Source organism: Triturus cristatus, chromosome 11, assembly GCF_964204655.1.
Source record: "Triturus cristatus chromosome 11, aTriCri1.1, whole genome shotgun sequence".
Lineage (NCBI taxonomy): Eukaryota > Metazoa > Chordata > Amphibia > Caudata > Salamandridae > Triturus > Triturus cristatus.
This window is the reverse complement of record NC_140594.1, coordinates 155,558,485-155,579,232: the sequence shown is the minus strand read 5'-3', so window position 1 is coordinate 155,579,232 and position 20,748 is coordinate 155,558,485. Positions and strand designations below refer to the sequence as shown.

General features: G+C 50.3%; 1 protein-coding gene across 2 annotated transcripts in view; it reads left to right on the top strand.

The window, feature by feature from the left end:
• KNTC1 (kinetochore associated 1) overlaps window positions 1-20,748 on the top strand; it is a 1,031,844-nt gene that overhangs the window by 792,037 nt on the left and 219,059 nt on the right. For both annotated transcript variants that reach the window (XM_085636469.1, XM_085636468.1), the window contains exons 58-59: window positions 15,649-15,703; window positions 16,124-16,187. In XM_085636469.1, the coding sequence (XP_085492595.1) occupies window positions 15,649-15,703; window positions 16,124-16,187 (119 nt within the window). The remainder of the gene's footprint in view (window positions 1-15,648; window positions 15,704-16,123; window positions 16,188-20,748) is intronic.

The window sequence follows — 20,748 nt, the reverse complement described above, 5'->3', positions numbered from 1 at the left end:
AATCCTGGACCTCAGGATCTTGAATCTTTTTCTGAAGCAAGAGAAGTTCAAGATGCTCACCCTTGCGCAGGTTCTTCAAGCGCTGCAACAGGAGGACTGGATGGTGTCCATCGACTTGCAGGATGCGTATTTCCACATCCCCATCCTGAAGGCGCACAGGAAGTATCTCCGTTTTACGGTAGGGTTGCAACATTTTCAGTTTGCGGTCCTTCCGTTTGGTCTCACTACTGCACCTCGAGTCTTCACCAAGGTGATGGCAGTGGTAGCAGCCCATCTCAGAAGGTCGGGGATTCCAGTTTTCCCCTATCTTGACGACTGTCTGATCAAAGCGGAGTCGCCAGAGAAGGTGCTTCATCATCTGCAAGTTACAACCCAGCTGTTGTACAAATTGGGTTTCTCGATAAACGTGCCCAAATCTCACCTGGTGCCCTCTCAGCGCAACCTATTCATAGGGATGGTACTGGATACTACTGTGTGTCGAGCATTCCCACCTCCACAAAGGATTCTCGACATACAGGAAATGATTTCCTTGTTTTACAATGGAGCGGTCGTTCCAGTCCTGAAGGTCCTTCGTCTGCTTGCTTCCTGCATTCTGTTGGTCAACCATGCACGCTGGCACATGAGGGCCCTCCAGTGGTGCCTCCGCAGGCAGTGGTATCAGCACAAGGGAGATCTCAGGGAGTCTGTGAGGATCTCCAGAGAAGCTGCAGCGGATGGTGGAGGGCAATCTGTCTCAAGGAAAGCCTTTCCATCTTCCTCCATCGGTGGCCACGGTGATAACGGATGCATCCACTTTAGGGTGGGGTGCGCATCTGGGGGATCTGGAGATCAAGGGTCTTTGGTCTCCAGAGGAAAGGTTGTTTCACATCAACCTTTTGGAGTTGCGGGCAATACGTTTGGCACTCAAGGCCTTCCTCCCTTCCCTTCGCGGTCAGTCGGTTCAAGTCTTGACTGACAACACTACCGCGACGTGGTATGTCAACAAGCAGGGAGGAGTGGTATCGCATTGTCTCTGCAGAGAGGCTCTGCGTCTCTGGTCCTGGGCTCAGGATCAACAGATTTGTCTGATGGCAAATCATCTGGCCGGAGTTCTGAACGTGCGTGCAGACGGTCTCAGTCGGCAGTTCTCCACCGACCACGAGTGGAGGCTCCATCCGGTGGTGGTTCGTCACGTCTTTCGGACGTGGGGAACTCCTCGGGTGGACCTGTTTGCCACTCACGAGAACGCTCACTGCCCGTCATTCTGCAGTCTCCAGTATCCGATGCAGGGAGCTTTGGGGGACGCGTTTCATTTGAGATGGGACTCTCGTCTCCTTTACGCTATTCCTCCCATACCCTTGATTCCTCTGGCTCTGAGGAAGATTCGCCAAGACCGGGCCCAAGTCATATTGATCGCCCCGGATTGGCCAAGAAGGGTGTGGTATACAGATCTTCTCCACCTCTCCTCGTGCCCTACGCTCCGTCTCCCTCTCAGGGCAGACCTCCTCTTGCAGTCGGAAGGGCAGGCTCTACACCCCCACTTCCAGAGCTTACACCTTCATGCCTGGAGATTGAACGGGGCAACCTGAATTCTTTTTCTCTCCCGCCTGACGTGGTAGACGTTTTGTCGGCCAGACGTCATTCCACCAAAACAGTCTATTCTTGTAGGTGGTCTAAATTTGTCTTTTGGTGTGGAGAGAAGTCTATTGATCCTTGGAGGGCTCGTTTATCCAACATCCTTCAGTTTGCCCTTTCTCTTGGTCAGCAAGGCTTTGCTGTAGCTACTGTGAAGGGATATCTATCGGCTTTGTCGGTTTTCCTTTGCTTGCCAGATCAGCCGTCATTGTTTGTCTCCTATTGTTTTACGATTCCTTAAGGGCCTTACCAATAGGCTTCCGCCTACTCCTTTTATTGTGCCTCAATGGGACTTAAATCTTGTCTTAACTTACCTGATGGGTTCTCCTTTCTAGCCCTTGCACAAGTGTCCCTTAAGGCTGTTATCTTTTAAAACGGTCTTTCTCGTTACCATTACCTCAGCAAGGAGGGTAAGTGAGCTTCAAGCTCTGAGTTCAAAACAACCGTTTTTGACCATTCATGCTGATAGAATGGTACTCAGGACCAGGGCTGCTTTTCTGCCTAAGGTGGTAACTCCTTTCCATCTGGGGCAATCCATTACGCTTCCTACCTTTTATCCTCCCCCCTCACCCTTCCAAGGAGGAGGAGCGGCTTCACCGCTTGTACCCTAAGAGGGCGGTGAGCTTCTACCTTGATAGGACTAAGGACTTTCAAGTGGACGACCAGCTCTTTGTGGGCTTTGTTGGCTGCAGGAAAGGCAGAGCGGTGCACAAGCGCACCCTTTCCAGATGGATTATCTTGTGCATCAAGATATGTTACTCTTTGGCCGGTAAGGAACCTCCAGAGGGTATAAGGGCTCATTCTACCAGGGCAAAGTCTTCTACATCTGCCTTATCTAGAGGTGTTCCTGTGGAGGACATTTGTAGAGCGGCAACTTGGGCCTCCCTCCACACTTTCGCGAAGCATTACTGCTTGGATTCCAAGGTGAGGAGTGACGGACACTTTGCTCGTTCCGTCCTTCAGGACTTTCTGGTATAGAAGGGTGGACACCCTCCTCCGGGAGTGGGACTGCTGTGGTAATCTTGTCACAAGGTGAGGAATCCACTGGCAGATGTATCCATCAGAACAACTAGTTACTTACCTTCGGTAACGCTTTTTCTGGTGGATACAGTATCTGCCTGTGGATTCCTCACTGACCCTCCCGCCTCCCCGTTGTCCACCCTTGTATACCTACAATAGTGATAATGTTTCAAAATTCATTTATTACTGTCAAAGGAAAAGTGCTATTTCTTTTGTCTTCCTGTATTATCTTCACACTGTGTGTGTTATTTTGTGTATTATGTACTGTGTATACTGTGTATATATATTGCTGTCCGTTCGTCCGTGTGCCTCGAAGGCACGGAAAAAAGGGCGGAACTGACGTCATCATGCCGACGAGGTCTATTTATGGATCCAGTGACGTCAGCGGAGCTGCGAGCGGAGCCGTGCCTCTGTGACATCGTCCTCGTCGGCGTGGAGAGCTACAAAAGTTTCCAAATGTTGCTGGTGCAGGGGATATTCACAAGGTGAGGAATCCACAGGCAGATACTGTATCCACCAGAAAAAGCGTTATCGAAGGTAAGTAACTTGTTCATCTGTTAGAGACTTTATCTAGCTGCAGATTCCTACCCGACTCACCCATCATCCCCGCTCTGCGAACAGATTTCTGGGTTTAATACTATTCCCCTTCGAGAGTCTTAGTTTTCCACAGCAGTGGCAAGAGTTCTTTGGGTGGTGTCAATATAGGCACCGAACGACACCACCTACCGGCTTGCAGGAGTACTGCTCACAAATATTTTCCAGATCCAGTCTGGACTGCTGATAGTCTCTACCAGATAAGGCATTACCAAAGGTAAGTAACTTGTTCTTTAGCATTGTAAATTAATTCTCTCCTTAACCTTCCTCCTAAAATTGTTTTTAGCTGTACTTTTTAACTGTTTGCACATATCCCTCATTAAACTCTCCTATAGACTTCATGTGTGCTTTGCACTGTTCATCTGAAAGAGACACGTTAGTGATAGATTTCTTACCTGAGAATATCCCCAGGCATCAGACTGGATCCGGAAAGTTTTCGTCAGCAGTACCCCTGCGCGTCGGTAGGCGTCGTCGTACGGCTCCGCGTACATAGCTGGCGTTGTAGCCGCCGAGATGACATCATCGGAGCTACTTAGACGCGCCCACGCGCACTGACGTCAGTTCTTTCTTTTTCCGCGCCAGTGCAGATCCGAGAGAGAACGGTACTCCTAGTCATATTTTTAACTTGTTTTTTGAGACTTGTTTCTCTTGTTTGTTGAGTTCTCGACTTCTGGTGATGTCGATGGAGGACCCGGATGTCATGTGTCTTTTCTGCTTCGGGCACGTCCATCACCCCGAGACGTGCCCCAGTTGTCTGGCCATGGCGCGAAGACTTGCGGGAGCGTTTCCGACAGTTCTTTGAGGCCCGGCAATTGCTACGCACCACTCAAGCGCCCGCGCCCGTGGGCGGTCGAGGGGCCGGTCGCGGAGCCTACACCATCGTTCATCTGCATCGTGGTCAGGTAAGTCGAAGCGCCATACCAGTTCGAAGACGCGGCATCGCTCTTCTACCCATCACCAGTGGCGGGACACGGTGGAGGGGGCAGGTGGTCACTCCCCCGCGGCTCTTGTGGAGCCTCCGTTGTTGCCTGCGGCCTACCCGTCTTCCCCGGGGCTGTACGCGACTCCGGAAGGAATACAAGTGTTCCTATCGGCCATGTGCCGTTTATTTGCCCCTTCGGGTACCTCCGGAGCGCCTTCGGGCCCCGTGGAACCGTTGGGTGGTTCTGCCTCCCTATTCCCGGCCTCCTTGTCCTTCTCGGACTCTCAAGCCGATGGCCGACGGCACAGACTGGGAGGGGTCTGGGGACCCTCTTGCAGCTCAGTGCGAGTATGCACCACACTAGGATGCCAATGTGGAGGATCTGAGCAATCTGTATTTATCTCTACGCCCCGGTACACTGTCCCCTGTCCCCTTCCTCCGTGGCTACGGGGCAGGATGGTACATTTTCTGTGGTGTTGCGCAGGGCGGCTGAGGCTCTTAACCTCAAGCTCCCTATGGTATCTCTCAGGACCAATCTCCTGACTGAGGTGATTCGGCCAGGGGCCTCCTCCAAGGAGCCGCTGCTGCCCTTTAATGACGCTCTTACAGACGTCCTCTGGGCGCCTGGTCCACGCCTCCCACAGGTACTCCTATGGATAGGAGTGTGGCACAACGGCATCGCCCGGCCCTGGGCGACCCCAGTTTCCTCAGATAACACCCGACCCCGGAGAGTCTGGTTGTCCAAGCCTCTACTTCTCCCAACGCATTCCCTTCCACACCTCCGGATAGGGTGCAGTTCTGGGCACGGCGCAATTTGAGATTTATCTTCCCGAACAGCGCGTCCGGGTCATTCGGCCTATGAGTTGGGTCAGCGGCACATCCTTCTTCCCTCACGCGCAATTTCAGCAGTTCTGCGCGTTTTTCTGCGCAGTTCTGCGCATTTGAGATGTCATCAGGGATGTCATGAGTGATGTCACTGACCATGTCATGAGTGATGTTATACGTGATGTCATCAGCAGTGCATTGCGGGCCCGCAAGTTATAGTTAGCTGAACTAACTATAACGGGGGAATTTCAATGGTTTTGTACGAGTGAAAAGTCCAGCTAACTATAACGCCCCTGAAACCTATGGTTTTTTCAGCGAATTTCTAAGGTTTTTTAATTGCTAATTCCTAACTATGCCCACAGAGATGGGACATGTGAAGAAAGAAGAAAAAACGCACAGAAAGAAAAAAAAGAAATGCAGAAAGAAGCAACAGAAGTCCTCAAAGACGAAGAAAAGTGCAGGAAGAAGGATAACGTGCAGAAAGAACAAACAGAAGAGCAGAAAGAAGCCTTGTTGCAAAATCATCCTGTACCCTCAATTTTTTCAGACGGATACTGGTGGTAACTGAGTCTGACTAACCAGTCCTAGAGCCAGTGCTATGTTAAAAGACACTCAGAATACAGTGAAAACACCTACATACACTAGGGAACACTATGCGTTGGGGTCCCCCTGTGATTAGCATGACCTCCTCTGTAAGCCCCTAGTATATAATAGGGCAGGGGATTAAAACTACCTCTTAAAACGCGCCACGGGGCGTGTTTGCACACGTCACCTCAGGACCCGTCCCCTCCCTTCCCCACTGTGTAAACACGCCCTGTGGCCGTTTTTAGTTGGGAGATTAAGTTCATTTGAATCCTGAGGGTCCCTAGGGTCCAACTAGCTCACTAGGTACCTCCAGTAAGCGCCACAGAGCTGCGTTGCACAGAGGTGTAAAAAGTGGCACGGTCTGGACCACCTCTCTGCAACGCAGCTCAGTGGCGCTTACTGGAAGCACCTGGTGGGCTAGTTAGCCCCCAGGGGCCCTCAGGATTGAAGGGGAGTTATTTCCCCAACTTAAAACGCGCCATAGGGCGTGTTTGCACACGTCACCTCAGGCCCCGTCCCCTCCCTTCCCCACTGTGTAAACACGCCCTGTGGCCGTTTTTTAAGTTGGGAGATTAAGTCCCCTTGAATCCTGAGGGTCCCTAGGGGCAAAATAGCCCACTAGATACGTCCAGTAAGCGCCATTGCAGAGAGGTGTATAAAGGGGCATGCCCTGCACCACCTCTCTGCAACGCAGAGCAGTGGCTCTTACTGGAAGCACCTGGTGGGCTAGTTGGCCCCCAGGGTCCCTCAGGATTGAAAGGAAATTATTTCCCCAACTTAAAACGCGCCATAGAGCGTGTTTGCACACGTCACCTCAGGCCCCGTCCCCTCCCTTCACCACTGTGTAAACGCGCCCTGTGGCCATTCTAAGTTGAGAGATTAAGTCCCCTTGGGTCCCTAGGGTCAAACTAGCCCACTAGGTACCTCCAGTAAGCGCCACAGAGCTGCGTTGCATAGAGGTGTAAAAAGGGGCGTGGCCTCAGAACACCTGTCTGCAACGCAGCTCCCTGACTCATACGGGAGATACCTGTTGGGCTAGTTGGCCCTCAGGGACCCTCAGTATTGAAGGGGAATTAATTCCCCCAACTTACAACTGGCCAGGGGGCGCGCTTGCAGAGTGCTGCAAGGAGGGGGCGTGGCCTCCGGCACGATGCCGGTCTTTTATTTATTTTATTTTTTTAAGAAGGAAGGCTGTGTGGCCCCCCCCCCCCTTCTTTTTCTAATTTATTGGCCCTGGGGACCCCATCCCCCAGGGCCTGCACCCTAATTTGTTTTGTTGAAAAAAATAAATTTGGCCCTCCCAAGGCCATAATCGGCCCCGGGGACCCCAACCCCCGGGTCATGGCCTTTTTTTTTTTTTTTAATTCTTTAGGAGGGGGGCTGCGTTGCCCCCCTTCTCAGGCCACTTATGGCCCCGGGGACCCCATCCCCCGGGCCCGGCCTTTGTTTTTTATTATTGTAAAAAAATATATATATTTATAGAAACACCTAGGACATGCTGGACAAACCGTATGTACCTATCACCATGTTGATTTGCGTGATATTCATTAAAAGGCGACTATGCATACAATTAATCCACGTGGAATGTATTTACACCGCTAGTGAAGCTCTGACGTGTCTGACGCCCTACCGTGCCTAATCCCGGCGCCCCTGCCGGTGGGTACTCTCCAAGTAGACACCCTTGTCGTTTATTTATACAAACATGGGTAGCTATTGACGGGCACATTTAATACACACGCACACCAAGCCATTCAAAGGGGATTCAACAAAAATTCGACCAAACTATGCAAGAAACCCCCCTCATGGTTAGTAAAACACACATCCACCGCCGGATGTGTAATACTTTTTATTTTACTCTCTGGAAAGGAGACGAAGCTCACATGAGTCACAGCGTGCTCCTGGCTGAGCCCAACGCTGTGTTACACCCACCAGTGCCCGCCGAGTGCCACACACCTCTGTGTTGTATTCCACCAGCTAGTGCGTATGCTATGACACTCTCTAGCCCATGTGCACTGTAACACAACCCCGTGAATATCATGCCACACTTGACATTCGCACGGGTTATATTGCCCCATCTAACATGCCTTCCTCGATGCCTATGTTATAACGCACAGCGCTATGCCATACATATTACAATCTGGGATCCATATCTTTGTCACAGTGCATATGCAACGTTACACTCCCCAGCACATATTTTTATATTACAACTTTAGAGACTAGTTAGGTTACACAACACTGCCCTGTGCATATTACACTCCAAGGCGCATATCGCATAGCACGCGCTAGTGCCAGTGCTATCTCGCGCTCTCCAATGAATCTGTCATTGCGCACAATATATTGCATATTATATTTCACGCCCCGGTTCATCTTATATCACACTTTTTGGTGCATAGTTTAAACCATATACTATATCTTCATTGTCAATCGTGCTCTCAGGACAATGTTCTATATAACACTGCGTCCACCTACCCTTTTCACGGGCATTACATTTTGCGATGGGGGGTGGAGGGTCAGGGGGTGTTTCTGCCAAGTGAGCCCGGAGTCACAGTCACAAACGTCCTCTTCTTCCTGAATAAAAGTGAGATTATGCTGCATACTTGTTCATATTTTAAGTAGTTCGCACAGACACACGTTTTAAAAACAATAAAGTTCCTAATACCCACCTTCTCTGAACAGTTAGCTTGCTGCCCCATCCACCTCCTCCCTATCCTCTGTTGTCTGAATCTATGGACTAGCCTCCTCCGTCCTGCCATGCATGGTCTGATGTGCTGCCACTGCCCTCCATTTAGCATGATGTACCAGTCCACTCCTCCTGCCCTCCATTGCCCAATTCTATGGCCCATCATTGACCTCCTGCTTAGACTCTGTGCTTAGCTTGCTGCCCCTATTCTCCTTCCCCCTGCCCTCCGATGTCTTTGTGCATGCCCCTGCTCCATCCTTTTTGCCCACCATGTTTCATGGACCTGCCACTCCTATCTACTCTGAGTGTTCTGTTGAGCTGCCACTCCCCTCCCACCTGCCTAGCATTGTCAGATGACTGTAACCTGTCCCTGCCACCTCCACCCTGCCTGTCCACATGCCATGCCCCTATCCCCTTCCTCCTGTCCTCCATGGTCCATTTTACTGCCACACCCTTCTGCCCTCCCTGGTCTATTGTGCTGCAACTGCTCCTCCTGCCTGCCACGCGCGGTCTGTTGTGAGGCCCCTTCCCCTGAACTCTCTTGTCTGTGCCCAGGTCCTGACCCTCCCTTCTATCCTCCATGGTCCTTTGTGCATGCCCCTGCACCCTCCTTCTTGCCCATCATAGCCATTGTGCTGCCACTAACCCTCCTGCTTGCCATGCATGGTCTTCTGTGCTGCCATGGCCCCTCCCACCTTCCTTGTGTGGTCAGCTAGCTGCCCGTGACCCCCTCCCACCTTCCCTCCATGGTCTGTGTGTATGCCATCATAGTCTCACTGTTGCTCTCCATGGTTTGTCTTGTTTCTAGTGCCCATCCTGCCTGACCTCCATGGTCACCTTGCTGCTCCTGCCCTGCCCCTTTGCCCCCAGCCCTCTGTTTCCACGTGCAGACCCCTATTCCCTTCCTCCTGGCTTGTCTGTTCCATTGTAATGCCCCTGATCCGTCCCTCCTGCCCTTTATGGTCTGTTATGCTGCAGCTTTCTCTCCTGTCTGTCCATTATGGTCAGCTAGCTACCATTGCCTCTTTCCCCTCTGTTCTCTGTTGTCCATGTGCATGGTCCTGTCCCCTCCCTATTGCTTTCTATGGATTGTTGTGCTGCACTCCCGTCCCGCATGCCCTGTGTGGTGTATTGTGCTTCTGCAAACCCTGATGCCTGCCCTGTAGGGTCAGTTTGGTGCACCTCTCCATGTCTCTCCTGTCCTCTGTTATCCGAGTCCATGTCCCTACCCCAATTCCTCCTGCCTACCATGATCCAATGTACCATACTTGCGAACATTTTGAACTTGGTAAGAGGGAGATTTTGAAAAAAAACTGGGGTATTGATTTTCCCCTTTGAGTTACATTGAAAAAGAGGAGATTGTAGACAGGCGACAGATCAAATAAAGCCCATTTGAGCTTAAAAACATTGGACGTTTCCTGGCTGAAACGGGTCTGTTGGTATGTATGGTTGTACTACCATTGCCTCTTCCTTCTGCCCACAATGGTCTATTATATTGCCACAGCCTCTCTTGCAAGTCCTGTATTGTTGGTTTGTTGCCCCTGCCCCCCTTTCCACTGCCCTCCATAGTCTGTTGTGCTGCCACTGCCCTTCCTGCCTGCCCAGTGTGGTCAAATTGTTGCCTCTGCACTCTCCTTCCTGCCTTCAATTTTCAGAGTCCGTGCCCCTGGCCTCTGCCTCTCAACAGTATCCCAATGAACAACTAGATTGCTAACATTCTATATTTATTACAAAAGTGTGGAACGCCTGACGTCATCTTGATGTAATCAAACCTGTAATACCTAGAGCATTTCCTTTAGAAATTACATATATGAGAGGGTCTTATTTGCATCAAAATTATGGTTAGTGCTCTAAAAAACTAAAATGAGGACATATTTTCTGAGTTTTCAAATAGCGACAAAGAACTTTTAAATTATTTGTAATCTTTATTTTTTTTATCCAGCTGACCACTTGATTAAATGTTGCACCTAGGGGAGAGGATGTGGTGTCACTTCCAGAGCTGCAGACTTTGCAACTGGGGAACCAGGTTGGAGTTTCTGCTTCAGCTCAACATTCTGTGATTCTGGTCAAATCACTTAATCTCCCCATTTCTACAAACAAAATGAATTTGATCTTGTGTGATGTAACCAATGCTCATGTAAAGCACTCCAATACCTGACAAGTCTGCACTATATAAAACTGCAAATACACAAAAAATAAGTGTTTTGCACACTTCTGTCATTGGGCTACATCTGGGTGATATTTGTGCTGCATTTGGGCTCTTTTGTCTCTGGTGGCTATCTTGGGAGATTTATTTGTTATGAAGTTTTCTAATGTCCTCATTTACTGCAGTCTCCTCAGTAGGAAATGCTTTCAGTTTTTTACTTTGATTCCATCAAGAAGGCATTCAGATGTGTCACACATTTGCCATAAATTCAGAATGTTAGCACTCTAGCTGCTTATTAGATCACTGTAGTAAAGCTACTGCTCACCAGGGAAGTCTGCTGCTGGTATTGAAAGTGCATGTTTCAGTCTGCATGTCAGAATTTTTTAATGAAATAGAGGAGGATTCACTCAAAATGTGCCCTAATTTTTCTTTCTGCAGCACTAATCATACTTTCTATGGCAAAATGAACCCCCTCATTTTGTTCCTTTTTAAATTAAATGTATTAAGAGTTACCACTTTATTCCAATCAAGATGGCTTCAGGTGTGCAATACGTTTGTCATAAGTAGAACTGTTAGCGCTCTAGTTGTTCTTTAGTTTAACGAAACAACAATGTCTCAACTGGATATCATTAGAAAGGCACATTTCAAAACAATAATGAAATCACAAGGGAAAGGAAGGGAGACCACAAAGGAATTTAGAAAAGGGTATATATTGTAGGTAGTTATAACAGCACTACGGTACAATAAAGGTACAAATGACCAAAACACACAAGTGAGCACTGGGCGTGCTAGTGATAGTGAACGGCGCAGTGAACACAATAGGTGAAGACAGCGTGAACGGCGATGAAATAATAATGACAATGTGGTCAAGAAAATATATAATTATATACAATCAAGTTTGAACAAATTTATAAGTGACCACAGAAAAGCCAAAGTTCTTTGCTGAGGGTTGTCGACGGCGTTTCAGCCTGATTGATTTCAGGCCATCATCAGGACAATGGTCATAAATAAACGTGTGCTGGGCGTAGTACAAGTAAGTGCGGGGAATCCAATAGAAAGGGATCAAACCGGGTGTAAATCAGCGCACAATCAATGTTTCAATAATCAGGAATCAACATCAAGGAAGTATGTAACCGGGAGGCAATCGAGGTCCGGGAGCCAGGCGTGGGCATCAATACTACATGCCTTGGGAGAAAATTCCAAAAGGACTAAATCGCTGGGGGTCACGTAACTAGAAGGGCAGGAACAAATCCTGCCGTCGACAACCCTCAGCAAAGAACTTTGGCTTTTCTGTGGTCACTTATAAATTTGTTCAAACTTGATTGTATATAATTATATATTCAATCATGTGAATTAATAGCTGCAGATATTGGTGGAGCAGAGAGTGGTCTCCTGGACCACTGCATGCACTCCCCCCCCCCCCCCCTCCCCATAGTCACTTTTGTAGAGTCTGTAAGAGACTGGGGTTTCAGTACTGGCCCTGTTGCAATGCAGATATCAAGGCCTGCTTGAGTGATGATGACGCAGGATATCTGCAGGTCTTTACTGCCCAGCTTTTCTAAGAGAGAGGTTGCAATGCTGACCCTGATTCAATGCAGATATGGAGGCCTCCATGAATGATGATGAGGAGGGATGTCCGCAGGTCCTTGCAGCTCAGCCCTTCTAAGAGATGGGAGTTACACTCCGATTACAGTACTGGCCCTGTTGCAATGCAGATTTGGAGGGCTGCATGAATGATGAGGAGGCAGGTTGTCCCCAGGTCCTTGCAGCCCAGCCTTTCTAAGAGTGGGTGGCATTATTAGCCCTGCTGCAATGCAAATATAGAGGCGAGCACGAATGATGATGAGGAATGGATGTCCACAGGTCTTGGCAGCTGAGCCTTTCTAAGAGACGAGGGTTGCAATGCTGGCCCTGTTGCAATGCAGATATGGAGACCTCCATGAATGATGATGAGAAGGGATGTCCGCAGGTACTTGCAGCTCAGTCCTCCTAAGAGATGGGAGTTACACTGAGGTTACAGTGCTGGCACAGTTGCAATGCAGATTTGGAGGGCTACATGAATGATGATGAGGCAGGATGTCAGCAGGTCCTTGCAGCCCATTCCTTCTAAGATACAGGGGTTGCAATACTGGCCCTGTTGCAATACAAGTCTGGAGGCCTGCTTGAATGATGAGGCAGGATGTCTGTAGCTTCTTGCTGCCCAGCCTTTCCAAGAGATTGGGGTTGCAATACTGGCCCTGTTGCAATACAGATCTGGAGGCCTGCTTGAATGATGAGGCAGGATGTCTGTAGCTTCTTGCTGCCCAGCCTTTCCAAGAGATTGGGGTTGCAATACTGGCCCTGTTGCAATGCAGGTGTGGAGGCCTGCATGAATGGTAATGAGTGTAGGAGAGTAGGGTCTGCTTTCTATGTTCACCCCCACTTTTTGCTTTTGCTTCACTGGTTTTCGACTTAGATGTGGCTGTGGGCCTGCCAATCAGACCCACAGCCCAGCTGTTCTCTCTCTAAATTCATACTATGTACTTTAGGTGCATAACCCAATTGGTAAGGATCACCTTATTGGCCCCTGTATAGTGTACCTTAGGTACCCAGGGCATAGGTGTACCCTAGGCCTACCAGGGGCTGCAGCATGTATTATGCCACCCCTGGCTGGCCTTCCATTATGACACAACTGGCTGATCACTCAGCTGGGGCAAGGTCGTGTAATCACCCCTTGCTTAGGTGTAGTATTCCTGTACCTACCTTATATATAGACACGTGTACCTATCAGCCACTCCTATGGCAGGCCTTAACAATCCTGGAGGCAGAGTGCTTGGTAACATGTGACATGGTGCTCTAGCATGAGCTGAGCCTGTCTGCAGCTTTCGGAACCATGTCCTTATAGCTGTTCTATGATATAGCCTACCATATACTCTTAAAGTACCTTATAATCTTAAACGGTTATGGTAACTATGGTTTGGCTTTATCAAAACATGTCGTGTAAGGTGTCTAACACTTTTGAATAATACCCCCAACCTACTTACCCCCAACCTACTTACCCGGTTAAAGTTAACCAGAGCCCCAGCATCACAAAATGGATGCTGCTGCCACAGACACAAGTCTGACCTCCTGCTGCTGGGAGTCCTTCCAGTGAGGGAGGCTTGGACAATATGTTTCCTGCCTTGGGAGGTGCGAGCACCACCCCAGACAGGACTTAGTGTATTGGGGCAGGGAGGGATGAAATAAACTAGACACTGCCTGGGGCACACAAGGTGTCCCATGCATAGTCCAGTTCAAACCGGCGCTGGGGCACTCCAGCCCCAGCTCTGGCGCGAAACTGGACAAAGGAAAGGGGGTGTAACCACTCCCCTTCCTGGTCCCACCCATAGGAGGGACCTTGCAGGTAGCCCAGCCCACTAGCCCAGTATATCAGTAGGAAGCTGAGCCCTGCAGAAATTAGATTATCCTGAATCTGCAACTTGAACAGAAACTCTGGACCTTCGACATTCGACCTCAGGAAGAAGACTGAAGAATCTCCGTTGTGGCCAAGGAGTGACCATCCTGGGCAACCAGGCACCATCCAGCGACCGCTGCTTGCTTTGTGACTGATCCTCCGAGGGACGACTGCAGAGACTGACCAGCGCAGAGACTTCCAGACACCTCTGAACCAGATCCACCTCTACAGCAAAGCCGAGACCCGTGGAGGTGACGAGGGACGTGGGACCGGCGACTTGGGAAAAGTGGCTAGTAACTGACTGGCGCGACTTCTGAGGCTTCCTCGAGGCTGTGCTTGGGGAATTGAGAAGCCCCCATCCCGAGCACCATCTGCAAAGAAGATCAGCTCCCCACACTTCACTTGTTCTGCGTGGGGCCCTTCTGCACCTGAGTTGCTCGACGTGTTGTCCGGTTGCTGGCCCGTTGGCTAGTAACCTCTGCAACGACGAACCTTTGATTTCACCTTGCTGGTCCGGCTCCTCCAGACTGGCACCCGCTCCTCTGTGAAAGAGAATCACCCCAGACCTTCCTGGTCTGCACCAGAAGCAAGTCCTCCATTCTGCGTGGGTTCCGCTTGCCAAGGCTTGTTGGGTCCTAACTCGACATCGACGACGCCGACAGCAAGAGCCTTCGTGGGACAGCTCGCCTCCTGGTCCTGGTCGTCCTCGACGCCTCCTGGTACCCGTGGCTGCTGCGACAAGCTTCACCTCTTCACCTGCATCTGCACGACATCGCCTGGTTCCTTCCTGGTTCCTTCCCGGTTCCTGGCTGGTGACCTAGACTCTGTCCCTTCTGCTTGCAGGTATCCTTCCTTCTTGATTCCACCCTTGGGATCCACCGGACACTCTTCACTGACTGCCTGTCAGCAACTTTCCTTCAGGCATCCATAGAAGTCCACGACGAAACCCGACGCAAGTTCACACCTATGCACCCGCAGCCCGTGGGCTAGCTAACTTGAGTACTCCGGTGCTCACAAGGGTATTGACTATCCTAGGGTCTAGTTTCCAAGTCTCGAACTCCTACCTATTCCAGAAGTGTCCTAAAACTGTTAATTTCTAATAACTACTATTTCTATCGACTTTTACGCATTACGCGTGGGTGTTTCCACTCTGCACCTGAATCCCGTGGGCCTCCCACTTCCTAACCTTTGGTAGTATAGTGTAGCCCCAGCGATTCCCTAGGCCTAGGCCTATCCTGTGTTCGTGACAGTGGTTCTTATACCACTTACTTAGTATATGGTTTGCGTGGCCCCTAGGGCCTAACTGTATTACTTACCTGTGTGACTTAATGTATGCTTAAATAAGACTGTGTTGTACTTACCTCGAATCTCATAAAGAGTGCTGAGGGTTTGACTAGAATAAATACATTCTATTTTTATATATATCTGTTGTGGTGTCCTCTCATTTGGTATTCAAGGGATTACATATGGTATAACAGCTGGCTTCACATGCCATACAGAGTTTAGCCTAAGACTGCTCTTGTCCATGCTACCACTAGGATAGCTGGTCTATAAGGTTGACTTTACAACCAATCACCATAAGGGTTGTTTGGACTGATACAAGGTGTACTGACCCTGTTACAATGCAGTTACGGAGGCATGCATGAATGGTATTGAGGCTGGATGTTTGCATGTCCTTGCAGCTAGCCATTTTGTATTCTGCTTGAATGTTACATCCACCCTAGGGTAAGTATTTGGCCATGTCATAAGAGGAGATTGACTAGTAGTAATTCTGGTCCCTGATAACTTATGAATTGTCTATTAAACCCTCTTTTTGTTTCCTTTAATAGATTCCGAACTTTAGCCGAGCCTGGAGAAATGTAATTCTGGCGCCTTTTCTATCTGGTATGCACACCTGCTTTTTTCGTTTCTGGATTATTTTTTATTATTTTATTTAGTTTGGCTTTTGTAAAGCACAGTCCTAGCGAAGGGCAGTGGAACATTTTACATACAAAATAAGAGATACATTATGACAGTGTAACGTAAGCATTTGGCAGCAGAACCACAACAGAGGTGGTTTGGGGACAGGAGTGCTGAAAAAGTAGAGGCGGGGACTTCAATTGTACGTTGGGGTGGAGATTGCAACAGGTTAATCTTGTAGTTCAAGCTTGAACAGTTGAGTTTTCAGGTATTTTCTAAAGAATATGATCCTAGGGGGGATCCTGGTGGTTTGTGGGATGTGATTAAAGGGATTATTTTACAGTTAATGGCCTTTCATGCAGTTATTCATACTTACAGATTTATACCCGCTATTTTCTTTCACAGCTTCCTGCCCACCTAGTCCTAAGCAGCTAGAGGCCTGTTATGAGTGCTTTGTGGTTCTGTTGAAGTAAGTTACTGCATGTTTTCATGGTTGCTCCTATTCCCTTTCCCTTCAAGGTATTTTGATTTCTACAGGTAAACACAATGAAATGAAAATTGTAGATGTCTATCTGATGGACATCTAACCGCAGATTTCTTACCTTTGAATTTCCCAGGCGTCAGGCTAGGTCCGGAAGGCTTTTCCTCGAGCAATAGCCCTGCCTGCCGGTAAGTGGCATGGGTCGGCTCCGCGTGACGTCGGCGTCATCTGCGCAATAAGTGACACCAGCATCACCTATATAGGCGCCACCTCAGCGCGCTGATGTCAATTATTTTCTTTCTGCGCTAGCTAGTGCAGATCCTTGAAGAGGATTTTTCGTCATTTTGTAACCAATTTTTGGTGTGTAGTGCCAAACATGTCAAAGAAGACTTCTGGATTCAAACCGTGCGGCGCCTGCCATCGTGCCATTTCTGATGGATACATCTGCCAGTGGATTCCTCACCTTGTGAATATCCCCTGCGCCAGCAACATTCGGAAACTTTTGTAGCAGTCCACGCCGATGGGGTCGAAGATGACGTCACAGAGACACGGCTCCGCTCGCGACTCCACTGACGTCACCGGCTCCATAAGAAGACCTCCTCGGCGTGATGACGTCAGTTCCCTTTTTTCCGCGCCGACGACGCCAACGGATTTCGGGAATCGTTACTGGTAGCTTTACCTGTTACTTTGTGTTTATTCTGAAGTTTCTCTGTCTTTCTTCGAGAATGTCGGCAAGGAAGTCTGGTTTCAAGCCTTGCCATGAATGTGGCAAACACATGTCCATCACTGACCCGCATGACGACTGCGTTTGGTGTTTGTCATCGGACCACGATGTTGAAGGATGTTCGTGTTGCAGGAAGATGAGCTCAAAGGCTCTTAAGGAAAGAGAGGCAAAGCTCTTTATCGCCCGGATGAAGAGAAAGGAGAAAAGAGGTAGAAGAAGATCCAGGTCGAGGTCGAGGTCGAGGTCGGCTTCCAAGTCGACGTCGGGACATGCTTCAAAGAGCAAGAAGCATAAGAAGAAAAGGAGGCATTCGTCTCATCACAAGGCCTCGACGTCGAAGTCTAAATCGCCTGCTCGGCGTCGAAGGGAGTCAGTGTCTCCTTCTCCTGTTCCGGCTTCGCCTCCTGTTCCATCTTCTCCTGTGTTTTCTCCGGCTCCGGCTGATTCGCCGGCGTCCTCTCCGGCGCCGATGGCTTCTCCAGGTCCTGCAGGTCCTTCGGCTCCGTCTCCGACTCCGGCCCAGGATGAGGATGATCAGGCTCCGGGTGAGTCTGTGACGCCGCAAGTTCCACCGTCGGCGCCGGCAGGCCCGAGTCCGGTGTTACCTGACCAGTATCCAGCTTTCCCTAATCCAGGTCAGGACCCCTCGCAGTATCTCAATGCGATGTATGGGGTGTTCTCACGGGCCATGTATTCCTCTGGTGCACCTATGGGTCCGATGGGTCCGATGGCTTTTAATCTGGGAGTGCCGCAGGTTTATCCTCAAGCACCGTTTATGCCTTTCTTCCCAGCGACGCCGTCTTGGCAGATGCCGGCGCCGAAAACATCGACGCCGCTTCCCTCTTCACCGGCGCCGACTCGACCTCGTTCGACGCCGGCTGCTCCAGCTGATCCGCGTTCGACGCCTCTGCCGGCGCCGTCGGATTCGATCACGGCGCCGCCGACGCCGCAGGTGCGGATCCGTTCCAGGAGAGAGGCGCAGAGAGTGCTGGAGGAGAGGAGCTATCTTATGGATGAGGCTGAAGAGGGAGAATTGGTCGAATCCGATGAGGTGTTTGACGAATTGAAGGAGGCAAGTGGGTTGGATTTGTCTCCGGAGTGGGAGATCACTCCTCCTTCAGATGAACCTTCTAAAGACGCGGCTCCTTATCATGCTGTGATAAGAAAGGCTGCAGAGTTGTTGGACCTTCAATTGCCATCTGTTGAGTTCAAGTCTAATATCTTGACTGAGGTGTTGCACTCTCCAACTGCGGTGTCAGAGCCGCTGTTGCCTTTTAATGAAGCAATATTGGAGCCTGTGTTGGATGTGTGGCGCAAGCCTTTTTCGGCTCCTGCGGTGTCCAAGGTGGTTGCAAGGAGATATAGGGTGGCTCCGGGGGATCCTGAGTTTTTGTCATCACACCCTTCACCTGAAAGTCTGGTCGTTCAGGCTGCTTGTTCTGGACGTTCAAAAGGTGCGTTTCCTCAGGTCCCAGGGGACAGAGAGGCCAAGAAGGTGGACCAATCGGCCAAGAAAGTCTTTTCTTCAGCCAGTATGGCATTAAAGTCTTCTAATGCGACTTGTTTATTGGGGCGCTATATCCATGCGCTTATGGATTCAGCTAAAAAGTTGGCACCGAAGCTGTCGGAGGTGGATAGGGCAGGCTTCAGTGAAGTACTGTCGGATGCCCAGGCGGCTGCTCGCCAGGTTATACAGAGTGGCTTGGATACAGCAGACTCAGTTGCCAGGGTCATGGGGTCTTCAGTTGCCACCAGGAGGGGAGCATGGCTTAAGTCCTCCGAATTTTCTTCGGATGTCCAGTCGACCTTGTTGGACTTACCTTTTGATGGGTCTGGTCTGTTCGGGAAGAAGGCTGATGCTGCTCTCGAGCGCTTCAAAGAAAGTAAGGCTACGGCTAGGTCGTTGGGCCTTCAATCCCAGCCGAGAGGTACTTTCAAGAGGTACAGAGGTTTTGGAAGGGCGAGTTTTCGTTCTTATAGACCAGCCCAGCAGCAGCAGCAGCAGCAGCAGCAAAGCTCCAAGGGATATAGAGGAAGGCTTAGGGGTCGCTCACGTGGCCGTCAACTCTCCTCCTCCTCTTCCTCTTCCTCAGCCCCTCCCACCTCCGCAAAACAGCCCTAGATTCGACATTCCGGATCATGCTGGTCCTGTGGGGGGCCGGCTTACCCATTTTCTACAAGATTGGGAATCGGTTACTACAGACCTTTGGGTTCTGGATCTTGTAGAGAATGGGTACGCCCTTCCCTTTCGGGAATTCCCTCCAGTTTACCCTCCTTGCCAAGGTGCTTGCTCGGAGGACCACCGTCTTCTCCTGCAGGAAGAAGTCCTGAAGTTGTTTCAGAAAGGGGCGATAGAGGTGGTTCCGGAGCAGGAGAGGGGTCAGGGATGCTACTCCCGGTATTTTCTGATCCCGAAGAAGGACGGCAGATTGCGTCCGATACTAGACCTCAGAATCCTGAACTTTTACCTGAAACAGGAAAAGTTCAAGATGCTCACCCTTGCGCAGGTTCTTCAGGCGCTGAATCAGGAGGACTGGATGGTGTCGCTCGACTTGCAGGATGCGTATTTTCACATCCCCATTCTGAAGTCGCACAGGAAGTATCTCCGTTTCACGGTAGGGTCGCAACATTATCAGTTTGCGGTCCTTCCGTTTGGTCTTACTTCGGCACCTCGAGTCTTCACAAAGGTGATAGCAGTGGTGGCAGCCCATCTCAGAAGATCGGGAATTTCGGTTTTCCCTTATTTGGACGACTGGCTGATCAAGGCGGAGTCGTCGGAGAAGGTGCTGTGTCATCTGCAGGATACAACTCGGCTGTTGTACAGATTGGGTTTTTCGATCAACGTGCCCAAGTCTCACCTGGTGCCCTCTCAGCGCAACCTGTTCATAGGTGCGGTACTGGACACTACTGTGTGTCGAGCATTCCCTCCTCCTCAAAGGATTCTCGACATACAGGAAATGATTCCTTTGTTTTTCAGCGGAGCGGTTGTTCCAGTTCTGAAGGTCCTTCGCCTGCTCGGTCTGTTCGCTTCCTGCATACTGTTGGTCAACCATGCACGCTGGCACATGAGGGCGCTCCAGTGGTGCCTCCGCAAGCAGTGGTATCAGCACAAGGGAGATCTCAGGGAGTCTGTGAGGATCTCCAGAGAAGCTGCAGCGGAGATGTCTTGGTGGAGCGTGGAGGGCAATCTGTCCCAAGGGAAGCCCTTCCATCTACCTCCATCGGTGGCCACGGTGATAACGGATGCATCCACCTTAGGGTGGGGTGCTCATCTGGGGGATCTGGAGATCAAGGGTCTTTGGTCTCCAGAGGAAAGGTTGCTTCACATCAACCTTCTGGAGTTACGGGCGATACGCTTGGCGCTCAAGGCCTTCCTCCCTTCCCTTCGCGGTCAGTCTGTTCAGGTTCTGACGGACAACACTACCGCGATGTGGTATATAAACAAGCAGGGAGGAGTGGGGTCTCTTTGTCTGTGCAGAGAGGCCCTGCGTCTATGGTCCTGGGCTCAGGACCATCGGATTTGTCTGATGGCAAATCATCTGGCCGGGGTGCTGAACGTTCGTGCGGACAGTCTCAGTCGGCAGTTCTCTGCCGACCACGAGTGGAGGCTCCATCCGGAGGTAGTTCGTCACGTCTTTCGGACGTGGGGAACTCCTCGGGTGGATCTGTTTGCCACTTTCGAGAACGCGCACTGCCTGTCATTCTGCAGTCTCCAGTATCCGATGCAGGGGGCGTTGGGAGACGCGTTTCAGTTGAGTTGGGGCTCACGACTCCTTTACGCGTTTCCTCCCATACCCTTGATTCCTCGGGTTCTGAGGAAAATTC